Source organism: Mus musculus, chromosome 14 (genome assembly GCF_000001635.26).
Source record: "Mus musculus strain C57BL/6J chromosome 14, GRCm38.p6 C57BL/6J".
Lineage (NCBI taxonomy): Eukaryota > Metazoa > Chordata > Mammalia > Rodentia > Muridae > Mus > Mus musculus.
This window is the reverse complement of record NC_000080.6, coordinates 19886555-19912087: the sequence shown is the minus strand read 5'-3', so window position 1 is coordinate 19912087 and position 25533 is coordinate 19886555. Positions and strand designations below refer to the sequence as shown.

The following is a 25533-nucleotide window of genomic DNA, read 5'->3' as shown; positions in this document are numbered from 1 at the left end:
GGGGGAGATGGCACAGGGAAGGAGGAGATGGCACAGGGAAGGAGGAGATGGCACAGGGAAGGAGGAGATGGCACAGGGCAGGAGGCACTCACTCACCCTAGAAGCCAGGCTTAGGAAGGATGCTCAGGTGGGGTGGGGTGGGGGAGGGGACATCCAGGAGGGCGGATATGCACATTCTCATCTAGTTGTTGCTGTTTTCTCTCTGAGATAAGAAGCAAATTGACCAGCTGAGAATGAGCACAGAGAGCAAGGGGGTACAAGAAGAGCTTTGAGGAAAGAAGAAAAGGGTGGAAAAATCATTCAAAGGGAACTGGGGACATGAGGGTGGGAAACAGGATCCACTGTAGTGAACTCTGGGTTCTCATAGAGGTGGGTCCTGTGGTCTGTGCTCACTTAGCACTCTTACTGTTCCAGACTCACCTAAGTGTCCTGTCCAGCCAGGACTCGGGGGCCTTACCAGCTGCTGTGGTAGAAAAAGAACCAGGCAAGGCTGCTGGGAGACTGGGAGGCTCCTTGACATATGATGGCATGTGAGCCTGGTTAAGTCTCTGTCCAGTAGCTTTGAGGGACAGTTCAAAGGCAGAGAATTCAGTAGATTGCAGTACAGGGTAGGGGGTGGTAGCTGGTAGGGGGGTTAGGGGTTGGAGGTGGTGGATCAAAGAGAGGAGAGTCTGAGAATAATCACCAAGAGTAGCCTGGAAACCCAGGAGTGATGCCTCCAGTGAGAAGGTCTGAAACTCCCTTTTCACCCGGTTGCTGTTGGCCTCAGAGATTTTCCATACATTTCCGTGTCTTTCTCAGGGATTTGCTTTTGGGGGGTGTGGCCTAACAGAGTCCAAATCTGTGGGATTCACTGATACAGGAAGAGGAGCAATAAATACCATACCAGGTCTCTTGAAGAACTAAAAGAAAGAACCAGAAAGGAAGCAGCATTCATGAGGATAGTACCGGAAGTCCCAGCATGAGCTAGCTCACGCATAGTCACTCAATGCAGCTGAAGTTCCGACCCAGAGTTCTAGCTTCTGCTTTCAGTACCAAGCCCTCTCCGCAGGGTCCCTCTCCTCACCAATGCTCTCTGTGCCCTGAGTACTGTGACACATCTCAGTCCGCAGCCTCCTGGCCTCGCTAACTTTCCAGCTTCTGAGTCTTTCCTTTCCAGTTTCCATCACAAGATACCACACTTACAAGAGAAAAACATCCTCTAAAAATTCCCGGGCGAGCCACACAATTATCCCTCTCCCCCTGAACAACATTAAACCTGTCTTACTGAAGTGCGGAAACCCACTCGGCAGGCAAACACTCCGCACACTCGAATCAGGGAGCCTTTGTAGTTCACTTTTCTTTTCCTTTCATTTTAAGTCTTCGTAAAGCAGCCCAGAAATAATAATAAGGTGAGCCAATGGAGGCCAGTGCCTTTGATCTCCTGATATCAGAGCAGACCCACCCCGTCAGGGAGCGCAGTCCTCAGTGCTGGAGGGCTACTCACAGACCCACCTTCATGGTCTCCTCTCAGGTTGCTGTAGTTGTGGCTGTTGATTTGAAGGGAGGGAAAGACAACTTCGTGAGAAGTCTGGACGTCAGTAATGCTTCCAGCATTCAGGAGAAGGGTTGTCAGAGGCTTTGCTTTTCTTTCTTTTTCTTTCTTTTTCCTTCTTTCTCTCTTTTTCTTTCTCTCTCTCTCTCTCTCTCTCTCTCTCTCTCTCTCTCTCTCTCCCTCCCTCCCTCCCTCCCTCCCTCCCTCCCTCCCTCCCTCCCTTCCTTCCTTCCTTCCTTCCTTCCTTCCTTCCTTTCTTTTATTAGATATTTTCTTTATTTATATTTCAAATGCTATCCCCTTTCCTAGTTTCCACTCCGAAAATCCCCTATCCCCTATCCCCTCCCCCTGCTCCCCAACTTCCATTCCTGGCCCTGGCATTCCCCTATATTGGGGCATAGAACCTTCATAGGACCAAGGGGCCTCTCTTCCTAATGATGGCCAACTAGGCCATCTTCTGCTACATATGCAGCTAGAGACACAAGCTCTGGGGGTACTGGTTAGTTCATATTGTTGTCCCTCCTATAGGGTTGCAGACCCCTTCAGCTCCTTGGGTGCTTTCTCCAGCTCCTCCGTTGGGGGCCCGTCAGATGCTTTTCTAAAAATTTAAGAAACAGTAAAAAAAAAAAAAAGTACACCTAAGTAGGTCAAAGATGCTCTTAAGTACTGGGTTCTGACCTTTTTTTTTGTTTGTTTGTTTGTTTTTTTTTTTTTGTTTTTCGAGACGGGGTTTCTCTGTGTAGCCCTGGCTGTTCTGGAACTCACTCTGTAGACCAGGCTGGCTTCGAACTCAGAAATCTGCCTGCCTCTGCCTCCCAAGTGCTGGGATTAAAGGCTTGCGCCACCACTCCGGGCGACAATTTATTTTTTGTACTCATATTTTCTAAGGCAATTCAGATACACTTCCTATCTCTTGTATTTAATTTACCCAGAACATAAGGGTTGTCATTCTACAGGCTGCAGATGCCTCATATTTCATACTTGCTTAAAGTAAATGAAAGAAACTGATATTAGAGCCTTTTTAAAATTTGCTTATTCATAGAAAAATCCTTAGCCAGTTCCTGGAGAAGGCCTTCTTTCATGAGCTACCACCTGCAAAAAAGAAAAAAGAAACCATGTTTATTAAATAAAACAGTGTCACTCTGAGTACATAAACCTGTATGACATTGTCATAGTCAGGGTTTCCATTCCTGCACAAACATCATGACCAAGAAGCAAGTTGGGGAGGAAAGGGTTTATTTGGCTTACACCTCCATATTGCTGTTCATCACCAAGGAAGTCAGGACTGGAACTCAAGCAGGTCAGGAAGCAGGAGCTGATGCAGAAGCCATGGAGGGATGTTACTTACTGGCTTGCTTCCCCTGGCTTGCTCAGCCTGCTCTCTTATAGAACCAAGATTACCAGCCCAGAGATGGTCCCACCCACAAGGGGCCTTTCCCCCTTGATCACTAATTGAGAAAATGCCTTACAGTTGGATCTCATGGAGGCATTTCCTCAACTGAAGCTCCTTTCTCTGTGATAACTCCAGCCTGTGTCAAGTTGACACAAAACTAGCCAGTACAGACATATACTTAAAGTATTTCATTGGTGGTTATAAAAAAGATCTGTTTTGGATAGATGGTTCTGTCTACAGGAATACTTTTAGGTTCTGTTCAACCTAGGGACTTAAGGATTTTTTGGTGTGTTACCTAAGGTCAGTTAAGGTTATAACCTTGGCCTTTTCAGAACTGCTCTTGTGACCTAGGGGGTCTTATTTCTATCAGGGTAGGACAGAATGGAAGAAAATGAGCATCAAACATGGTTTAACAGCTCCCTAAGATGGTACATGCAATGATGATGGTGGTTTGTGAATCTACACAATTACTGGCTACTCCAAAGAGATATGGTGTATGTACATCATGTATATATCAGTCTTATCTATAAAACTCAGGACCCAGAAGTGGGGATGTTTTGTTCTGGACTTTGCAATACTTTCGTATATAGTGAGATATCCCAGAAAACCTCAAGATAATTTTATGTAGTGTTTTTAGTATCCCTGTGTTTTGCCCACAACCTGTCACAAATGTCAACTATGGAGTTTTGTGACCTCTTGGCCACATTTTGCAGCATTTCAGAGTTCAGATTTTTGGATGAGCAATGTTCAGCTTTTTTGTGAAAAATGGATTCCCAGTTCCCAAGTCAACATCCTTTGGAGAAGATGAGCAGCAAAACAGCAAAGGCGATAGATAATTGTCTACTTTCTAGCTTAGTGGCACTGTGGGTGGAAAGGTTGCATGCCCCGCCCACTTTTGTCTCTTACATTTGGCCTCTAATCACTCCTTATGAATAAAAGGATTTTGGCATGACCATTTATTTTATGTACTTAAAGAGAACATTTTAAACAGTATCGATTGCAGAATAAAAAGAGGCTCTGGCTGTGCAGTGTTGCTGAGGGAACTGCTTGTTGGGAGGTATGATATAAATATTGACACATGAGTGACAGGGAAAGTTGAAATCACTTCGTTTTCTAGAGGAGGTGTGTGTATAGTGGTAACTCTTGCAATGTAAACAATAACTCACTCCAGAGAGTCATCCATTGCACAGGGACCAGCAAATGAACACTTATTATTTAACATCCCCCGCCCTCCCATCTGCAATCCTGTTAGGTGGTACCACCCAGGAACTTTTCTCACGCAGGCCCAGGTTCAAATATCAAGTTCCCTGACCGTGCCTCTGGAAGGTTCTCCACCCAGCTCCTGTCATTCCCTGGCATACCACTCTAGTTCTTTTTTCCAGTGTACTATAATCCCTTAATGTAGTATGCGACCGATTAGTTATCAACTGTTTCTTTCCTTCATTAATACAAACTAATAACAGCAGCTTGAAAGTGCTCCTAATGTGCTCCGGCTAACTACTGTTTAATGAATGAAAGTCCTCCATAGCACTGTGCACTCAGCCTTCCTCTACACAGTAAGTGCCCAGCCTCGAGGACGAGCAGAGCATCATCAGCACAGACTCCTGCTCTACCCTACCATGCCTGCTCCTGGATACATCTGACTCAGTAGCTCTTTGGTGGTAGAAGGGTCATAGGACAACATTCGGAGAGGGAGCCACCCAGGCTCTGAGTCTGGCACTTCTCACCTCGGAGCAGTCATGCATTCTTGAGGCAAGCAACAAGCCTGACACTAGTGTGCCAACTTCTCTCTTACCATTTTCTGGAAACCACTCAAAAAGGGACTAATCTGCAGGTGACCAGATACAATCTAGGTTGGGGTTTTGCCTTTTCTGGTAGCCGGTGACACACATACTCTGTTAGGAAGTGCAGATTTTGGCCCAACTGGGAGCTCCTCTGTCAGGCTATGATCACTAGTCTCTCTGAAAGAATTACGAAGTCAAAGGCCCATGTTCCTGATGATGCAGAATGCATGGTTCAGCTTCCTTTTGTAAGTTTCGGGTTAGGAAGAATAGGTAGCACATTGCCACTCAGTTCTCATTGTCTCTCTCTTCTACATTATCTCCTCTTCTTCCTTCCTTCCTTCCTTCCTTCCTTCCTTCCTTCCTTCCTTCCTTCCTTCCTTCCTCCTTCCCTCCTTCCTTCCTTCCTTCTTTCCTTCCTTTTCTTCCATTTGTGGTGTTAAAGGTTGAACTCACGACCCCAGGCTTCTTGCTTGCTAAGCATGTGCTTTACCACTAAACTGCACCTCTAATCCCACTACCTCCCTGTTTTTCTTTTTTTAAATATCTCTCTTTCTCTGTGTGTGTGTGTGTGTGTGCACCTGCTGAGAAGATAATGTTAACTAGTATGTGGTCATTTGCTGGTCCCCATGCAATAGATGACTCTCTGGAGTGAGTTATTGTTTACACTGCAAGAGTTACCACTATACACACACCTCCTCTAGAAAACGAAGTGATTTCAACTTTCCCTGTCACTCATGTGTCAACATTTATATCATACCTCCCAACAAGCAGTTCCATCAGCAACACTGCACAGCCAGAGCCTCTTTTTATTCTGCAATCGATACTGTTTAAAATGTTCTCTTTAAGTACATAAAATAAATGGCCATGCCAAAATCCTCTTATTCATAAGGAGTGATTAGAGGCCAAATGTAAGAGACAAAAGTGGGCAGGACATGCAACCTTTCCACCCACAATGCCACAGCGCATGTGCAAAGGCTCTTGGGGAAACCTGGAACAGACCGTTTAGTGAAGATAGATACACAGCTATTTCAGTGATTCGTAGCAGGTCTAATGAATATTGGATAAATGTCTGAACAAAATAATGATCTTTAATACCAGCCAGTGCCAGGCGTGGTGGTGCATGCCTTTAATCCAGCAGTTGGAAGGCAGAGGCAGGTGGATTTCTGAGTTCGAGGCCAGCCTGGTCTACAGAGTGAGATCCAGGACAGCCAGGGCTACACAGAGAAACCCTGTCTCGAAAAACCAAATAGTAATGATGATGATGATGACGATGATGATGATACCAGTCAGCAAGCAAACAACAACAAAAAGTCAGAGAAAAGGCTTGGATTATCCTGGTACAGGTTTCTAGACTGTTGTGGATGCAAAATCACTACAGCCGCTGCTATAGGCACGAGCTACATTGTTGGGAGAACAGAGAACTTGGCTGAAGACCAGAGCTGGTGATGTGGGCCCAGGGCAGGCAGCATTTCTCTTGCCAGAAACACTTGCTGTGGGCTCTGCTGGACCTTTGCATACAGGAAACAGGCCTGAGGAGAGATACAGCAGCCAATTCCGCAAGCCTGCTTGGGAGGCTTGCCAGCTTATCCTGTGGTACAAGGAAACCTTTACACAGGCCATTTGTGGACATGGGTCTGCCCTGCAGAAGGGAACAGTGAGAGGAGCTGTTTTTCTAGCATCATTGAGAAAGCTCACAGCGTGTTCTAGAATCTGCCTAGCAGCTGGTTCCCATAGAAACTTTAAATAGACTACGTGGTTGTTGCCTCTGGATGCCACCCGCTAAGCACTCAATAAATCCTTGATAATTTAAAATCATGACATGATCACCGTCATCTCTTTGACAGATTGATCATGAAAATTAGAAATTTCAAAGGTAGACATGGAGATTTCCTTACTTTCTCCTTGGCAGCTCCCTCCCCCGAACCATCTAAATTCTCATTCATTATTTAAGTCTTTATTACTGGAGTTCACAGATTTTTCTCCTTTGCCTTTCTCAGTCCATGATTTCTTTTCCATGCTCTTTGCTGTACAGAATGTAGATGTTTATATAGTCTTTTTAGGTCACCATGCGCAGGGGTGGTTCCGTAAACCGTAGTAGTTACTGTTTTCCGTAGTTCACACAGCACTCTATAATTTACAATGGACTGCTGCAAGGCTAGGCACACCTGTGCAATGCTCACTTTATAGCTAAGCAAGAGAGGCCCTAGGAAGACTGGCATTTCCACCCTGTCATAGCTGGAAGCTCCTGTGCCAACTAGAATCTCCTGTCTCCTGATGCATGCTTTTTCGGTCTTGTGTTGTTTATCACTTGCATCAAGGGAACTCCCAGGCAATTCAGAAATGAAAGCAAATGTGAGTGGAAGAGCCCCAGGTCACACTTGGAGAGCCCAGCATCTCTGTTGACCAGCTGCTTTGTCTCCTTTGGTAAGCCAGCATGAACATTGGAGCCTCCGTAGGAAGCTCAGCCAGGGAAGTCTACCAAACCCCAGGAAGCGGGTTCAGGTTTGGAATTTGTTGAGGATTTAAGAATGAAGCTCCAGTTTCTTATAAAGAAATTAATTAGCCAATAGATAATCTCTTCAAGGAAGCAGAAGGCCACATGCTGCCTTCAGATCCCCATTGCCTGCTGCTACAGAGGATTAGACATCAGTAGGTTAACAGCCATTGCCATAGAAACTAGTTTGTATTTCTCTGACCTCAGAATCCTGTGGTTTGTGATCAAGGCTTCCTTCCATACACATAATAAGTTTAAAAAAAAAACAACATATATATTACAGAATACTAATCTTTTCTTGGTGGGAACAAGGCTTACCTAGTATCCAGAATACCATTTACTGAGACAACCAGGGCTTTATTTGAAGCTCAGATGAAAACTGAAAGCTGATATGCCATCTTAGCCTGGCAATACAACCTCTTCTGTTTCATCTTACAAAATTGGTGATTTTGAAAGGAACACTTTTATTGAGGCCTATGTTTTTCATGAAGGCCATGAAAATCAGCTAGCCCGTGTCCACAAGGAAGGCTCCATCTTGTACAAGAGAATGCTTTCAAAATAATGCTGTCATTTCTGTCCCCGGCCACCTGCAGGGAAGCTATGCAGAGTCTTCCTCTCTGTCCACACCACGGAGTCAGCCCCCCTGCAGAGTGGAAGGAAGTCACTGGGATGTGCTTTCTCACCCTCCCTAAGAGGCACTTCCTTCCCATGGAAATACAAGTGTGAGTCTGAAGTCATTCTCTGGGCCTGTTTTCTTCCCCTTTAGCCCGATCGCAGGTCTGGTTGTTGGTTTCATTCACATGAGCTCCCCTGGAAGCTACAGAGCCCCACAGAGCATAAGAAATGAATTTTATGTGTGTGCAGACGAGTAGACATGTGCCACAGACCCCAGATTAGGACCAGACTGGTGCTTTGAAGATGTGACTTGAGAAACATCTAAAGAGAGTCTTTCCCAGGCAGACAGGAACATTTTTCTCACTAGGGGGCGGGTGGCGGGGGGGTGGGGGGGTGGGGGGGTGGAGGGAGCTAGTGCTCGAACTTCCCCTGGTAGTGCTGAGGATTAAGTAGGGTAATGCTGGAATGAACCTGGCCCAACTGTTACACATGGCAAACTTTTGGTGTACAAGTGAAATGTACTCACATGAACTCCTTGTCCCTTAGTGAAAGAGTAGAGCCAGAAGACAGACTAGGGCTAGGGACTACTCTTGAGAGATTTCTATTTCCTTATCATCAAGCCTGCTCTTTAGCCAGCTTACCTGTGAACTCCCTAAGGCTACCTAGGATGGCTTCTCTTTTTTTTTTTTCCTGTATCCCTTTTTTTATTAGATATTTTTTTATATACATTTCAAATGCTATTCCAAAAATTCCCTATACCCTCCCCCCGCCCTGCTCCCCTACCCACCCACTCCCACTTCTTGGCCCTGGCGTTCCCCTGTACTGGGGCATATAAAGTTTGCAAGACCAAGGGGCCTCTCTTCCCAGTGATGGCCGACTAGGCCATCTTCTGCTACATATGCAGCTAGAGACACGAGCTCTGGGGGTACTGGTTAGTTCATATTGTTGTTCCACCTATAGGGTTGCAGACCCCTTCAGCTCCTTGTATGCTTTCTCTAGCTTCTCCATTGGGGTCCCTATGCTCCATCTTATAGATGACTGTGAGCATCCACTTCTGTATTTGCCAGGCACTGGCATAGCCTCATACAAGACAGCTATACTCCCTTCAGCAAAATCTTGCTGGCATATGCAATAGTATCTGGGTTTGGTGGCTGATTATGGGATGGATTCCCAGGTGGGGTAGTCTCTGGATAGTCCATCCTTTCGTCTTAGCTCCAAACTTTGTCTCTGTAGCTCCTTTCATGGGTATTTTGTTCCCTATTTTAAGGAGGAATGAAGTATCCACCCGTTGGTTTTCCCTCTTCTTGATTTTCTTGTGTTTTGCAAATTGTATCTTGGGTATTCTAAGTTTCTGGGCTAATATCCACTTATCAGTGAGTACATATCTAATGACTTCTTTTGTGATTGGGTTACCTCACTAAGGATGATATAGGATGTCTTCTCTTGCTGTGTCTCCCCAGCATTCCTCTTGCCCCTCTCTGTTCTGCTTCCCATCTTTTGGTTTTCCCTGTCTTTTACACACAAGTCAGTGACCTGTAGAACCCATGATTGTTCAGCACCTTCTGTGTCTAAGCTCCTACATACTGTTGGTGTGGACACATATACACCATATATACACATACTGTGTGTGCCCTGCCCCATCTGTTTTCATTCTGTGCCTCAAACCTTCTTAGTGCTGCTCAAAAGTGAGGAAAGGCAAGGAAACAAAGACACCATGAGTCTAAAAAAAAAAAGACCTTTGTGACTACCCAGTTGTTGAAATACTTGGCTGGGGCCGAATGAGTGAAGATGCATAGCAGATTCTAATCCAGGTACCCTGGGGCTTGACAGTGTTAAAGGAGAAGGGGTAACACTTGATGCATCGACACATGTGTGCTGATTTGAGAGATCCCTCACTAATTTGCTATTTCCAAGTCCAAGTGGCCAACTGGTAGCAGGAAGGGATGCAAGACTAATAGCTGCCATGAGACTCTGCCATGGGCAGAGTCATGTGATACCATTATTTGATTTAGAGTGCAGTCATCATTTGTCCAGATGTTCACTAATATCCTGATGGTGAAATTATAAGTACGTATATGCTAATCTCATCAGTATATATAATACTATGAATCTGATGATATATGATATATAATATATGATGTCATTTATATATACAATATATAATGTCACTTATTTGCAATAAATTTGAGTAAGGGTAAAAATGCAAATGGCAAATTACCCAAGCTCCACTTGGATGATTATGGTGTGACCATTTAGCACAGATATATATGCAAAAAATCATTGTAAAATCTCCAAAAAATTTTATTGTATGTATGTATGTATGTTCTGGGTTTTTTGAGACAGGGTTTCTCTGTGTAGCCCTGGCTGTCCTGGATCTCACTCTGTAGATAAGGCTGGTCTCGAACTCAGAAATCCATCTGCCTCTTCCTCCCAAGTGCTGGGATTAAAGGCGTGCGCCACCACTGCCCGGCCTCTGAAATATTTTTTAATTGGGACAATTTAAAATTGGTCTTCCAATTTAAAATGAACTAACCACCATGCACGAGTGATATGGCTAGCTGACCAATGAAAACAACAAAGACAATATCAAATGGCTGGGAGACTGTACCCTGTAATTTGTATTCCAGATCTATAAATTGTTCACTACCAGTTTAATACAAAACAAACTAATCGAACACACACACACACAAAACACCCCTGTGGAAAATATCAAAACATGGTGCAGGGAAATTCACAGTTGTAATTTAAAGTTCCCAGGGAAAACTGTCAGAATGCTTTAAAAAACAAACAAACAAACAAAACCCATTAAAGGATGAAAAGAATAAAATTCTCCACAATTAACTGACACTTTCTAGGGCATTTTCAAAACACTTATTTATCTTCATGTCATGGAAAGAAAGCCTGTGTGACAGGGAAATGTGTGGCTCTTTAACCGAAAAGTTCCTCCCAAAGAAAATGGAAGAGCTGAATGTGTCTCAAAAGAAAGGAAATAGTTATTGCCCCCATAGTACTTTCCTAGTCCTTGGATTGGGTGGGGACGCGTATAGATTGGGTGGACCTTGAATAGAAGGTCTTGTGTGTTCTTCGTGGGTTTGGAATTCAGGTGGGATGTAGCATTCCTGCAAACTTCTACAGTCCTTCACATATAATCTCTGACTGTTCTAGAGATATCTGTTATTTGTGGGGGTGTTTAGGGTTTTGTTGTTGTTTTGTTTTGTGTATGGGCAAATCCAGCTCAACCTAACTCAGTCTACCAGGATGAGGCGCAAAGAGACGCTGTTCTACTTTAAATGATCAGGAATCCCAGATCCCTTAAGCACAGAGATGCTAATGAGAATCATGAGCTCTTATCCCGCATTTCATCGCTAGGACAGTCATGGGAATCATAGAACATCAGGCTCTAGGTAGGTGGTGGATGCTTTCCCAGTGGTGTGTGTTCTGTGAGCATCTTTGTTGTTTGTGGCTTGATGGCTGTCTTTTGAGTGTTCTCTCGCTGAGGGCGCCAGGGGCACTTGGAACAGCACGCTTCATTGTTAAGTGGCATGCTGCAGAGCATTGGTGTCTGCCTCAGCACATTACATACCACTTATGTCTCCATTCACTATTACAACTGGAAGTGCACACACTTGCAGATGCCTTCTGCTATCACTGCCAGGGGGCAAGCAGGGGGGTGCGGGACAAAGATTAGATCCACTTGAAATTGCCATAAAGTAGATTATGCTAATGGAAGAAGTAGTGGGAGAGAGTTAGTTAATTAGTTAGTTCAGGAAAGTAACCACACGCATCCCATGCTACATGATGGCTGGCAAATGATACAGGCTTGGTGACTACAAGCTAGGCCCAGGACATCTTGCTAGTCCAAAGAAAGTCACTCTAGCATTTGTCTGGCTTTTGACCATCTCTGCAGCTGACTCCCAGAAATGTTCTCAGGTCTTGTAGCCTTTCCCCCAAACAACTGAAACCAGACTCAATTTTCTCTGCCCTGTGGACTCCTAGAAGAGATGACCATCACTGCCCAGCACACCTCGTTGGAGGCTTGAGGGCTCAGGGCTGGACTCTGCAGAACTCAAATACATCACCAAGGACCAGGCTGGTGAGAAAGCAGGGAGTCAGTGTGTAGAAATGATCGCTTTAGGTTTGGGTTTGGCTTTGTTTGGTTGGGTTGGATTGGGGTTTTGTTTGGTTTGGTTTGTTATACTGGGAATTAAAATGAATTGAATTGAATTGAGTTGAATTAAATTGAATTCAGGGCCTTGGCATGCTAGGAAAATGCTATACCACTGAACCCAACCTGTATTTTAACACAAAGACACTTTCTTTTTTATTATTTTTTTGTCACTGGTCTTTAAGAGGTATGTACAATCAGAAGTTTTGTGTGATCCCAGAATTTCCCTTATTTTAGAGCCATTTCAGAATTAGCAAGCTTGTATTTGTTTCTTCTCTCTTAGAATAAATGCTGTCCAATTAGAATTACCTGTAAAATGGAAGAGAACATTAGTAGTGTTGACTATGGTTTGGTGATTTGCTATTGATGTGCCTAAGCATCCGATGGGATGGACCTCTCTCTTAAATCCGCTGTGCTCACGACGTACACAGTACATTCCTCAACCATGCTTCACCATGTATGTATGCAACTGCTTCCAACTCAGGCAGGGAATTAGTGAGGCAACATCTCGATACATGAACAAGAAATGATCCGAAGGGGAAATTTAAGAAAATGGTTGCTCTTATAATTGCATCAAAAATGATATCTAGTAATTAGTCAAAAATAAAACTACAATGAAAACTGACAAACATTGCTGAAAAAAATTAAAGAATGCATAAATAGATGAAAGGATATTCCAGAGCCAGGGATTGAAGAGTGACCACTGACATGCCAATATTACCCCAAAGAAATTTATGTTAATAACACCTATGAAAATTCCAACAATGGTTTTAGCCAAATTAGAAAAATCTCTTATATAAAGTCCCAAATATCTGAAGCAATTATCCAAAAGGACAAATTAAAGTAGCCCTCACACTTGCAGTTTTCAAAACCTACTACAACTGTGTGGTCAAAACAATTTGGCAGAGCTGTGGAGAGAAGCCACCTGTCTTGAACCAATGGGACAAGAGAGAGAACTCAGAAACGTGTCTTACATATTCAGACAATGTGTGACAAGGGTGCCAGGACCATGTATCAATCAGTTGGATCTGCAACAACAAGAAAACAGTCAAAGGTCCTCTTCCTGCTCTGCTGGTGTCAAGCTTTTCCTCACTTTTCTTGGGGGCTGGGGACAATCCTCTCTTCTGTCTCCTCCTAATCACATTGTGGGACCTCCCTCTGCATGATGTAACTCTTCCCAAAGGCCCCACTTTTAAATTGGGGAAAGGCAGTAAGCTTTAACAAAACAAACTTCTAGTTTATAATTAGTGAAGGAAAAGATATTTTCAACAAATGGGGTTGGAAAAATCAGATAGCCATAGGCAAAATAAAGATATATACCTGACATGATAAACAAAAATTAATTCAGGATGGATTAAAGAAGGCTCAAGGCTGGGATGACTCATCGTGTGAATGTTTGCAAGTAAAGATGTATGGAGAAAGGAGTACACTGTGGGACACACTATAGCTTCTACAGTGAGATGGTTTTGTTTTTGTTTTATTTTATTTGTTTATTTTATTTTTATTTTCTTTTGGAAGGGGGATTGCAAGAGTGGAGGGTGGAAAAGAAGGGACGTGGAGATGTGTTGGATTGGGCTGCATCATGGGAAATTCACAAAGAATCAATAAAAAGTTTTTTTAAAGGAGCAATAAACTTGATATGCCATATTTGGTTGATATTTATGGGAAGCCTGCCCTTTTCTGAAGAAAAATAGAGGAGGAGTGGATGGGGCCAGGGAGTGAGATGGGGATGGGCAGGGGAGACTGAGAGGGGAAGAAGGAGTGGATGGGGGCAGGGGTGGCGGTGGGGAGGAGAGAAAGTAGGGCAAACTGTAGATGGGATGTAATAGATGAAAGGAGAATACATTATTTAAATTTATTAGATATTTTCTTCATTTACATTTCAAATGCTATCCCAAAAGTCCCCTATACCCTCCCCCCACCCTGCTCCCTTACCCACTCACTCCTATTTCTTGGCCCTGGAGTTCCCCTGTGCTCCCTGTACTGGGTCATATAAAGTTTGCAAGACCAAGTGATGGCCGACTAGGCCATCTTCTGCTACATATGCAGCTAGAGACACGAGCTCTGGGAGTACTGATTAGTTCATATTGTTGTTCCACATATAGGGTTGCAGACCCCTTCAGCTCCTTGGGTACTTTCTCTAGCTCCTTCATTGGGGACCCTGTGTTCCATCCTATAGATGACTGTGAGCATCCACTTCTGTATTTGCCAGGCACTGGCATAGCCTCATACAAGGCAGCTATATCAGGGTCCTTTCAGCAAAATCTTGCTGGCATATGCAATAGTGTCTGGGTTTGGTGGCTGATTATGGGATGGACCCCTGGGTGGGGCAGTCTCTGGATGGTCCTTCCTTTCATCTTAGCTCCAAACTTTGCCTCTGCAACTCCTTCCATGGGTATTTTATTCCCTATTCTAAGGAGGAATGAAGTATCCACATGCTGGTCTTCCTTCTTTTTGATTTTCTTCTGTTTTGCAAATTGTATCTTGGGTATTCTAGGTTTCTGGGCTAATATCCACTTATCAGTGAGTGCATATCAAGTGACTTCTTTTGTGATTGGGTTACCTCACTCAGGATGGTATCCTCCAGATACATCCATTTGCCCAAGAAATTTATAAATTCATTGTTTTTAATAGCCAAGTAGTACTCTGTTGTGTAAATGTACCACATTTTCTGTATCCATTCTTCTGTTGAGGAACATGTGGGTTCTTTCCAGCTTCTGCTTATTATAAATACGGCTGCTATGAATATAGTGGAGCATGTGTTCTTATTACCCATTGGAACTTCTTCTGGATATATGCCCAGGAGAGGTATTGTGGGATCTTCGAAGCAGTAGTATTATGTCCAGTTTTCTGAGGAACCGCCAGACTGATTTCCAGAGTGGTTGTACAAGCTTGTAATCCCACCAGCAATGGAGGAGTGTTCCTCTTTCTCCACATCTTTGCCAGCATCTGCAGTCACCTGAATTTTTGATCCTAGCCATTCTGACTGGTGTGAGGTGGAATCTCAGGGTTGTTTTGATTTGCATTTCCCTGACAATTAAGGATGTTGAACATTTTTTCAAGTGCTTCTCAGCCCTTCGGTATTCCTCAGTTGAGAATTCTTTGTTTAGCTCTGTACCCCATGTTTAAAAGGGGTTATTTGAATTTCTGGAGTCCAGCTTCTTGAGCTCTTTGTATATATTGGATATTAGTCCCCTATCAGATTTAGGATTGGTAAAAATTCTTTCCCAATCTGTTGGTGGCCTTTTTCTCTTATTGACAGTATCTTTTGCCCTACAGAAGCTTTGCAATTTTATGAGGTCCCATTTGTTAATTTTTGATCTTACAACACAGGCCATTGCTGTTCTGTTTAGGAATTTTTCCCCTGTGCCCATATCTTCGAGGCTTTTCCCCACTTTCTCCTCTACAAATTTCAGTGTCTCTGGTTTTATGTGGAGTTCTTTGATCCACTTAGACTTGAGCTTTGTACAATGAGATAAGAATGGATCAATTCGCATTCTTCTACATTATAATCACCAGTTGTGCCAGCACCATATGTTGAAAATGCTTTTTTCCACTGGATGGTTTTAGCTCCCTTGTCAAAGATCAAGTGACCATAGGTGTGTGGGTTCATTTCTGGGTCTTCAATTCTATTCCATTGATCGACCTGTCTGTCATTGTACCAGTACCATGCAGTTTTTATCACAATTGCTCTGTAGCACAGCTTGAGGTCAGGCATGGTGATTCCCCCAGAGGTTCTTTTATTGTTGAGAATAGTTTTTGCTATCCTAGGTTTTTTGTTATTCCAGATAAATTTGCAAATTGCCCTTTCTAATTCAGTGAAGAATTGAGTTGGAATTTTGATGGGGATTGCATTGAATTTGTAGATTGCTTTCGACAGGATAGCCATTTTGACTATATTAATCCTGCCAATCCATGAGCATGGGAGATCTTTCCATCTTCTGAGATCTTCTTCAATTTCTTTGTTCAGAGACTTGAAGTTCTTGTCATACAGATCTTTCACTTCCTTAGTTAGAGTCACACCAAGGTATTTTATATTTTTTGTGACTATTGAGAAGGGTGTTGTTTCCCTAATTTCTTTCTCATCCTGTTTATCCTTTGTGTAAAGAAAGGCCACTGATTTTTTTGAGTTAATTTTATATCCAGCTACTGCACTGAAGCTGTTTATCAGGTTTAGGAGTTCTCTGGTGGAATTTTTAGGGTCACTTATATATACTATCATATCATCTGCAAATAGTGAAATTTTGACTTCTTCCTTTCCAATTTGTATCCCCTTGATCTCCTTTTGTTGTTGAATTGCTCTGGCTAGGACTTCAAGTACTATGTTGAATAGGTAGGGAGAAAGTGGGCAGCCTTGTCTAGTCCCTGATTTTAGTGGGATTGCTTCGAGTTTCTCTCCATTTACTTTAATGTTGGCTACTGGTTTGCTGTATATTGCTTTTATTATGTTTAGGTATGGGCCTTGAATTCCTCATCTTTCCAAGACTTCTATCATGAAGGGGTGTTGGATTTTGTCAAATGCTTTCTCAGCATCTAACGAGATGATCATGTGGTTTTTGTCTTTGAGTTTGTTTATATAGTGGATTACGTTGATGGATTTCCGTATATTAAATGATCCCTGCATCCCTGGGATGAAGCCAACTTGGTCATGATGGTTGATCGTTTTGATGTGTTCTTGGATTTGGTTTGCGAGGATTTTATTGAGTTTTATGCATCGATATTCATAAGGGAAATTGGTCTGAAGTTCTCTTTCTTTGTTGGAACTTTGTGTGGTTTAGGTATCAGAGTAATTGTGGCTTCATAGAATGAATTGGGTAGAGAACCTTCTGTTTCTATTTTGTGGAATAGTTTGAGGAGAATTGGAATTAGGTCTTCTTTGAAGGTCTGATAGAACTCTATACTAAACCCATCTGGTCCTGGGCTTTTTTTGGTTGGGAGACTATTAATGACTGCTTGTATTTCCTTAGGGGAAATGGGAGATATGGTTTATCAGAAACTGAAGGCAGTGGTCTGAGAATGATTCAGCTCACCTTCTCCAGCCATGAAGAATTCCCTGGAAGACATGAAAAACCGGAAATGAGTTCTTTCTTAGACCACCACCCTCCAGAAGGAGCCCTGCCTCCTCTCTTTACACCTAGCCTTTAGCCTAGTGAGACCCAGTCCATACCTCTACTGTCCAGAAGTGCAAGATATTTTTCTGCTGTTTTTGGTAGCTGAGTGAATGTGCATGATATTCTTACTACTGCAGCAAAACTGTCCCCTAAATCTGTCCCCTCCAGAGCAAGAAAAACTACCAGGATATAGACTTCCAAGACAAGATTGGAGCATTTAATCAGTTGCTGATTTGGTGGCCAGCAAGAGGGAAACTGTTAGTAACAGTGCTATAAACAAGATATCCATAGTTTCTCTATCACATAAAAGGTGGCCAGTCCACAGCTAGTGTGGTATCTTTACACTGGCCCAGAGAGATGGCTCAGAAGTTAAGAGCACCTGCTGCTCTTCCAGAGGACTTGAGTTCAGTTCCCAGACCCAACTCGGGTGATGCTTGCAACTTCAGTTCTAGGACATCTATCATTCTCTTTCAATCTCCACATATACATATATGCATGTGCAAATACACATAGAGACACATGAATTCTTTTAAATGGGTCTTTTTTTAAAAAGAAATTTAAACTTAAGCCCTAAGGCTTAAAACCAGTGGGAAAAAATGCAGATTCTGCTCATCCTGGAATATTGAAGATGACCAGAAACAGGAGAGAAATGACAGTGAGGGATAACTCCTTCTCAAGGACATCATTGCTGTGTCTCATTAGCTGAGGCTTGGATAATCATATCGAGTAGCAAAGGAGGCTGGAAAATGGATCATTCAGCAGACAGTACCCAGCTAGGGTCCAGGCTTCCTGTAATCTTTGAAACAGAAACGATATGGGCTTGAGAAATGACTAAGTTGGTAAAGTGCTTGCCACATAAGCATGAAGTCCAGAACCTGTGTAAAAATTTTGGCTACAAGGGCATGCACCTGTAATCCCATGACTGGGAGGATCCTTAAGGGCTCAGTGGCCAGCTAGCCTAGAAGAATCAGTAAGTGCTGTTTTCAATAAAAGACTCTGACTCAAAAAATTAAGTAATGAACAGTTGACATTAACCTTTATTAACCTTTAGCCTACAAACACACACACACACACACACACACACACACACACACACGGCACATGAGCATACAAAAACATGTAAAACACATACACATAAGAAAAGAAATGGAAGCCGGGCGTGGTGGCGCATGGCTTTAATCCCAGCACTTGGGAGGCAGAGGCAGGTGGATTTCTGAGTTTGAGGCCAGCCTGGTCTACAGAGTGAGTTCCAGGACAGCCAGGGCTACACAGAGAAACCCTGTCTCAAAAAACCAAAAAGCAAACAAACAAACAAACAAAACAAAAAAGAAATGGAAAGAAAAGATACCATTACTAGGAAAGGGTACTGGGGGGGGGGGGCAAATTATGGTCTGCACTTCAGGTTACTGTATGATTTAGTTTCGATTCAATGCAGCAGAGTAGCTGGCCAGACTTCCAAATCTCTTTCAGGCCCAGTGAAGGTTCAGTAATCCTACGATTATCTGCACTCAAATGTAATGAATGAATTCTAGTTCGCAGAAACGTTAGCTTCATAGAAGAGTGTCCAGGGACTTGGAGATCATGGCTGTCTTCATCAGGCTGGCTGGAAGTCAATCCTCTGGCTTTATAGAGTTTTGCTAGGCTGTCAATGGTTTATTGGATTTTGGACATATAATATCCCTATGCAATGACCAGGTTCTTAACCATGCTGATGAACCATCACAGTTTTTAATTTCATGTGTGTGTGTGTGTGTGTGTGTGTGTGTGTGTGTGTGTTCCAGACACACATGTGGAGGTCTGCGGACAACTGGCAAGAATCATTATTTCTCTTCTCCCACCATGTGGGCCTTCAGGGGTTTGAACCTAGGTCGTCAGGCTGCAAGTTCATTTACCCATTCAATCATCCCTCAAGCCTTTTTTCTTTTTTCTGACAGGAATTTCTCCCTCACTTTATCTTCAAGTGTCTGATGGTAGTTTGGAGCTTCTTGCTCCTTCAGACATAGCTTCAATTTCTCCCTCACTGTGTTGCCTCCAAACCCTTTGAAACAAAGTTGAGGGAACAGTTAATTGCCTTCCCGTTTACACTGCAAATGTTGGGCGGGCTGTTTTCAGCATTCATTATAAACTGTCTCAGAAGGAACTTGACAGAGAATTATATGAAATATCCTCTTTTATCTTGAGGAATTATGCATGGAAAAATACCAAAGAGATAATTTATAGACTTTTGTTCTTAATACTAAAGAGATCACTTATAGTCTTTTTTTTTGAAGTGGTGGTTAAAATTGTCTATGACCTATTATGTGTTATTCTTCATCCCTTGGGTTTCCTATGTGCCCTTGTTCATTTTTGAGAAGAGCCTGGTCTGGTTCCATTCTTACATAAAAACATTTCCCAAAGTGAGCCAGCATTTTAGCTTTTAATATAATGGATCCAGAACAAGAACGGACCAGTGTTGACCATGTGCTGTGTTTCATGTCCTGGGCCGGGCATGCTAGTTAAATTACCGCTCTTGGATATTGCTCCCTATCAAATGTCAGTAACCTCCAGGGACAGCTTTAAATGATCTTGTGTAGAACCTCGAGGAGAAGCCAGACCCAATCCAGAGCTGGGGGAGGACACCACCAAACATGAAACAGAATGATTTTTTAAAATAAGGAAAAAAAAAAAAAAGAACAGTAAGAAAACAGTAAGATGATCTATAGCCCAAGAAAGAAGTAGAAGAGAAATAAAATTTAAGGTAGGTTTGAAAGCGTGTGGGAGCCATGCCACAGGAGGGGGGGGGGGCTGGGAGCTCCGGCAGAGACACAGTCGCTTGATCTACATTGGCAGAGAACTTCCCTTTCAGAGTAGAGGGCACACTTCAGCATTTGAGATGTGGTTCTGTCTCCCCTGGCCACTGTGGCTGTGTCCCTGAAGGACTAAGAAAAACAACTGGGAGCAAAGAGCTATGAACTCAGACACAGGTCAGAGAGTACTTAGGGACTTTTCTTCACAATGTGCAGTTCAGTGGCATTGGAAAGTCAACCCCCACACTCCCCACCGCCCCTGCCGTCCCAGTTTAGTGTCTCTATGGTAAGCAGTTTGAGGTGGTCACAGCTGAACAGCAGAGTAGAGCTTGATGCTGATAGAATATTGGAAATAGTGTTGAGAACTGAAAGAAAATTGAATTTGCCTGTGTTTGCTCTGTTCAGCCTTCTTCTCATTCTCTAAGGACACATCACCCAGCCCCGGACAATAGAGAACCCATATCCACAGCAGCCACACAGTAATGGTGTGTACCAGAATGCTACCAATTCCAGGGCATTTTATAAATTAAATTAAGATGATTTAATATCATATATACGTGTGTGTGTGTGTGTGTGTGTGTGTGTGTGTGTGTGTGTGTGTGTTGCCAGACTAGGTAAACTCTTTGGGGCAGAGCAGAAATGGGAAATCAATGCCTTCAAGTTATACATGATGCTGATTGAGATACAGGTGGCTGGAGAATCAGGCCTGGTTACCAGCAGTGTTTTGAGGTCCACCAGTTGTGAAGAAATGTGTGCGTGGCAGCTTGTGAATTCTCTGATGCAGTCTTCCTCCGTGTTTTCTAGAGTCTCTGAAGACCCCATCCAACGCTCCAATGGCCAGCAACAACACCGCCAGCATAGCACAAGCCAGGAAGCTGGTAGAACAGCTGAAGATGGAAGCCAACATCGACAGGATAAAGGTGAAGATGACGTAATCTGTAGCTCATCTAACTTGACTAAGGAGCAAATGTCTTGCAGCCAACTGCCATTTGATTGGTTTTCTACAGAGATGGGTAATATCAGAAAGAATATGAGAGGGTTCTAACAATTCCACTGATACTAATTTCTCTAAGGTATCTTTGTTTTCTTGAGGATTCTCCAACATCAAATGATGATATGCATTGAAGTGGGGTCCCTATGTTGAGTCAGAAACAATCCAGGCAAGGGTGGCACATGGCCTCAATCTTTATGCTTGGGTGGCAGAAGCAGGTGGATCTCTGAGTTTGAAGCCAGCCTGGTCTACAGAGCGAGTTCCAGGATAGGCAAGGCTACACAGAGAAACCCTGTCTTAAAAAACATAAACAAGCAAACAAATAAATACCACAGCAAAAAGAAATGGGCTTGTGCTGAGTTCCAGCCAAAGCAAAGGGTGGGCACTTGAGACATCAATCCACTAGCCAACTTCCAGACCCAATAAAGATCTTCTCATTTTGGAAGTGCCATTCAGTATCTCAAATTTAGTGCTGATTTTATGAGTCTAATCTGTTTTCTTCATTCATCACTGACAAGTTTTCATCTTTCTATCTTACTGATTTTTTTTTTCACACTTGAGGCTTAGGTAGGCATTTCAGTGAATGAAGTACCTTCCTTCAAACGTCTGGGCTTGAGTTTGGATCTCTAGCATGCCCACACAAAGTCAAATTTGGGTGCCTGCAAGATGGCTCAGTGGTAAAGTTGATCAATAATAAGCCCAGCAATCTGAGTTCAAGTTCCAGAACCCACAGAGTAAAAGGAGAGAGCTGACTCCCTCTGAGTTCCACATGTGCACTGTGGTACACACACACACACACACCCCGCAACACATACCATATACGCAAACACACACATACACACATACTACACATACCACACACACTTACCACATACACACACTCACATACAAACATCACACACATACACACTCATATACACACATACTACATATACACACATCACATACACACACACACACATACATACACACACACACATACACACACACACGAGCGCGCGTGCACGGTAAGGAGGCACCATAAATAAATGATGCAAAAAGAAAACATCCAGATGTGGTAGTGCTCAGAAACAGGCAGGTTTCAAGGACTCAACAACCTGCCAGTTAACAGAAACAGAAAACTCTAGATTCAGTGAGAAACCCTGTTTCAAAACTAAGGTTGTGAGAGATGGAGAACAATATCCAGCATTCACCTCTGGCCTCCACGTGCACATACAAAGTCATTCTTGCTCTCCCTTAAGAGGCCAAGCCGCATGGATGTCTAAGGAAGATCAGTAATCCACTTTTTCTTTCATGCCCCAGATTTCAGTGTTCAGACCCTTGGCGTGTTTTGAATGTAAAGCTAGCCCCACTGTCACTGAATAGACAGCTATTATAAGTTGGATTGCCCAAGTGGTAAATTTCTGTCAGTCACCATAATTTCACTTCCTTAGAAACACTTTAGGAAACGGAACTCAGAAACATATCTCATTGTACTAAAATAAAACTAGAACATTATTCCAAGTGCCTTCTTAAAGACCATGACATTTTTCTACTTTCTCTTCTATACCTTAAAAAGTCCAGATCAGTTAGTGGGTGCACTGGACTGGGCAGTAGGCAAGAAAATGTGGCTCAGGACCCAAGTCCAGCCCACGCTGTTTTTATAAATAAAGTATTATTGAAACACGTGTATACTCATTCACTTACATTCTGTGGGTGGCTCCAGTCACACTCTGGCCATAAAATAGAGGTGTTAACAGAGATCACACAGGCCACAAAACTCCAAATAATGACCCTCTGTCCCTTAACAAAACGAGTCTGCTGGTTAGAGCAGTTGTTCTCTGCCCACTCTATGTTCACATCACTCAAAGGACTCTATAAACAGATCAATTCCCAAAACATGCCAAAAGGAGAGCCAATTAAATCAGGATCTCTTGGGTTTAGGGTTTAGGCATCAGTCTTTTTTTTTTTTTTTTTTTTTTTTAAATCTTCAGTTAATTCCAACATATAGCTACAGTTAAGACCTGCTACCTCAGAGCAAGGCGTATGAACCTCCTCCCTCTGTCTGCCCGGTCCTGGATAGTGAAGAGAGCGCTAATCTACCTTCATAAAGAAGCTAGGCAAATAGCCAGGGCATTTTCCTTTGTAAACTATGACTCCTGGAGGTGGGCCACACCATCGTCCCTCTCTGTTTTCTGCGGTGTTTATTTTTCCTAGCTTGTGAGTGAGACAAGGACTCCTTCCTGTGTGTTTTCTTCCTCTGTCACTCTCTGGCTCCTTCTCCTTCATTGCTTCTTCTTTTTCATTCCTTTACTGGAAAAAAAAATACAGAGACTGGTGAGCATTTTAACCTCTAGGAGAAGGGAGGTGGCCCAGGGACTGCTGTATCAGAGAGAGACACTCATTTCCTTTATGAGGGACCAAGGCTCTCCACCAATCATCATCCTGAGAAACAGGAGTTTTGTTTTATGAAGCTCTGCTGTAACTGGCATACCCACCACTCTTCACAATCACTAGACACTGGTCCTGAAGGAGCACATGCTGAAATGCCCTCTTCCACCAGGTCATTTTTTCCATGCCTGCATCCTTGACTGCAATGGTTCCTGCTTGGTCCCTGCAGTCCAGTTCAGCTTGCATCTGTCAGCTGTCAGTCACCTGTCACACTCCTGCCAAGAAAACTTTCCAGGAGAAAATTTCATTGTGTTCCTTTCCCACAGAGAACTTAATTATTCCATAGATCCCCATTCATTAAATAACAAATCTCAAATGTTCATGGAATCCATGGAGTTCCCTTGCACATCTCTTCAGCTTCATGTCCTTCCTTTTGCCCACAATGTCATATCAACTACCTTTGATTCCCTCGAAAGGAGACTCAAGTGCCTTGAACATCCTCCATTTCTCCCTTTCCACTCTTGATTTACTAATGAAAATGGCACTCCTTGAGAGGCAATCCATGAGGGAGCACTCCATGAGGGAGCACGGACTCCCTAAGGACTCAGGCCAATCAATAGGTTCTCAAAGAAGCGTTCCAGGACCTTCCCTGTGACGTTCAGATGTTTTTCATCTGTTCATTTGTTCATCTATTTGTCTAATACATATTTTAGATTTTCTATGTTGCTGGCACTCATTAGATTTGGAAATGAACAGATAGGATTCATGCCCTCAGTTATGTGAGGGGTAGACATGGACGATACGACCTGCTATCAGAATAAGCAAAAATATCCAGGAAGGATAGTTTCCAAAGATGTCAAAGCTAACCCCTGAGTGTTCTTTGAAGAGACATGAATAAATAGCTTCTGAGAGATGGGGGGTGTGGGGAGCACATGCAAGGCTTAGCCCAATGAACCATGCACGGAGTGGCCACTACCCGAGTGAACTTCGCAGTCGCATCTCTGAGTCCTTCTTGATGTCATCAGACCTTCTGTTGATGGAAATACAGCAGCAGCCTGTACTCTGGCATTTGTTCTGTACCACACAGCCAGCCAGGCATTCTGTGGTGAAATGACAAATTATTTTTAGTTTCTCTGTTGGGTAACACTGTGACTATATTGACACCGTTCTCAGCTAGCTGGTTCAGGGATCCTTCAAGGGCTCTGAGATTTCTAACTGCTTCACTTATTTTTTTAGGCCTGAGCCTTCCAGCAGCAAGAGGGGACTTTTGTTTGCTTGTTTGTTTTTGGCTTTCTAGGCAGGGTTTTTCTGTGTATCGATGACTGTCCTGAAACTTGCTCTGTAGACCAGGCTGACCTTGAATTCACAGAGACCCACCTGCCTCTGTCTCCTGAGTGCTGGGATTAAAGGTGTGCCACCACTGCCTGGTTAAGAGGGGACTTTTTGGACAATGCTAGGCTTTTAATTTTCCATTTATAGATGTTACCTCATCAAACAATAGCTTTATGTGCATCTTGAAGAACCAGCTGTAGCTAAGGTGACCTGAGGAGGACCCTTGGTAAGAGGACTAGGGTGCAGCTACCACTGGAACTCCCAAAGATCCCATAAGCAAGAGGTGTCTTACCCATCAGGTGGCCCCCAGAGTAACCCAGCCTGTTCTGTTGGACCTGAATAACACTTTTTAGTTTGAAACCTTTCTTGTTTTTTTTAACCTTTGTATCGTATGTCCTGGGAGATTCAGACTAATGGAGCCCATATCTGTTCATAAGCCCAGGCATATATAAATGACCTTCCCAGGTGTTCTCTGTTTCCTTGTTAGCATTTCCTTCAAGGATAGGGAGTAAAAGCCAGGGAGTCAAAGCAAAGGCATAGAGAGGGATTGTGAATGGTGATGCTCAGATTTCTAAAGCAGGGAATATACAAAGCCTAATAGAGAAATAAGGGAAAGCTTATCTATCCTTAGAATGCAGGTGGGGGACACATACAGAAGTAGAGGACAGCAGGGTTTCAGGAAGTATCTTGTTATTACCATATTAGGACTCTTCGGGTATCAAACAGAAACCCAAAGCAAACTAACTTAAGCAGAAAGAGGGGATTATTTATACAAGACACAAGGTATCATAGAATACAGGGGCAGAAATGCAGTTGAAGGGTCAGCAATTAAAGGGATGACTGGAGCCACTGGGAACTGGGAGGCTTCCACGATGAGCCATTGCTTCTCCTGCCATTTGTATTTCCTGGGAAGAGTGAATTTCTCAGCTGATTGGTGCATATGACAGATACCAGATGG

General features: G+C 43.3%; 1 protein-coding gene across 7 annotated transcripts in view; it reads left to right on the top strand.

Moving 5' to 3' along the window:
• The window catches only part of Gng2 (guanine nucleotide binding protein (G protein), gamma 2), a 105268-nt gene that overhangs the window by 65738 nt on the left and 13997 nt on the right, over positions 1 to 25533 (top strand). For all 7 annotated transcript variants that reach the window (XM_030247652.1, NM_001285908.1, NM_001038637.1 and 4 more), the window contains one exon: positions 20687 to 20802. In XM_030247652.1, coding sequence (XP_030103512.1) covers positions 20716 to 20802 — 87 coding nt within the window. In that variant the 5' untranslated portion in view covers positions 20687 to 20715. The remainder of the gene's footprint in view (positions 1 to 20686; positions 20803 to 25533) is intronic.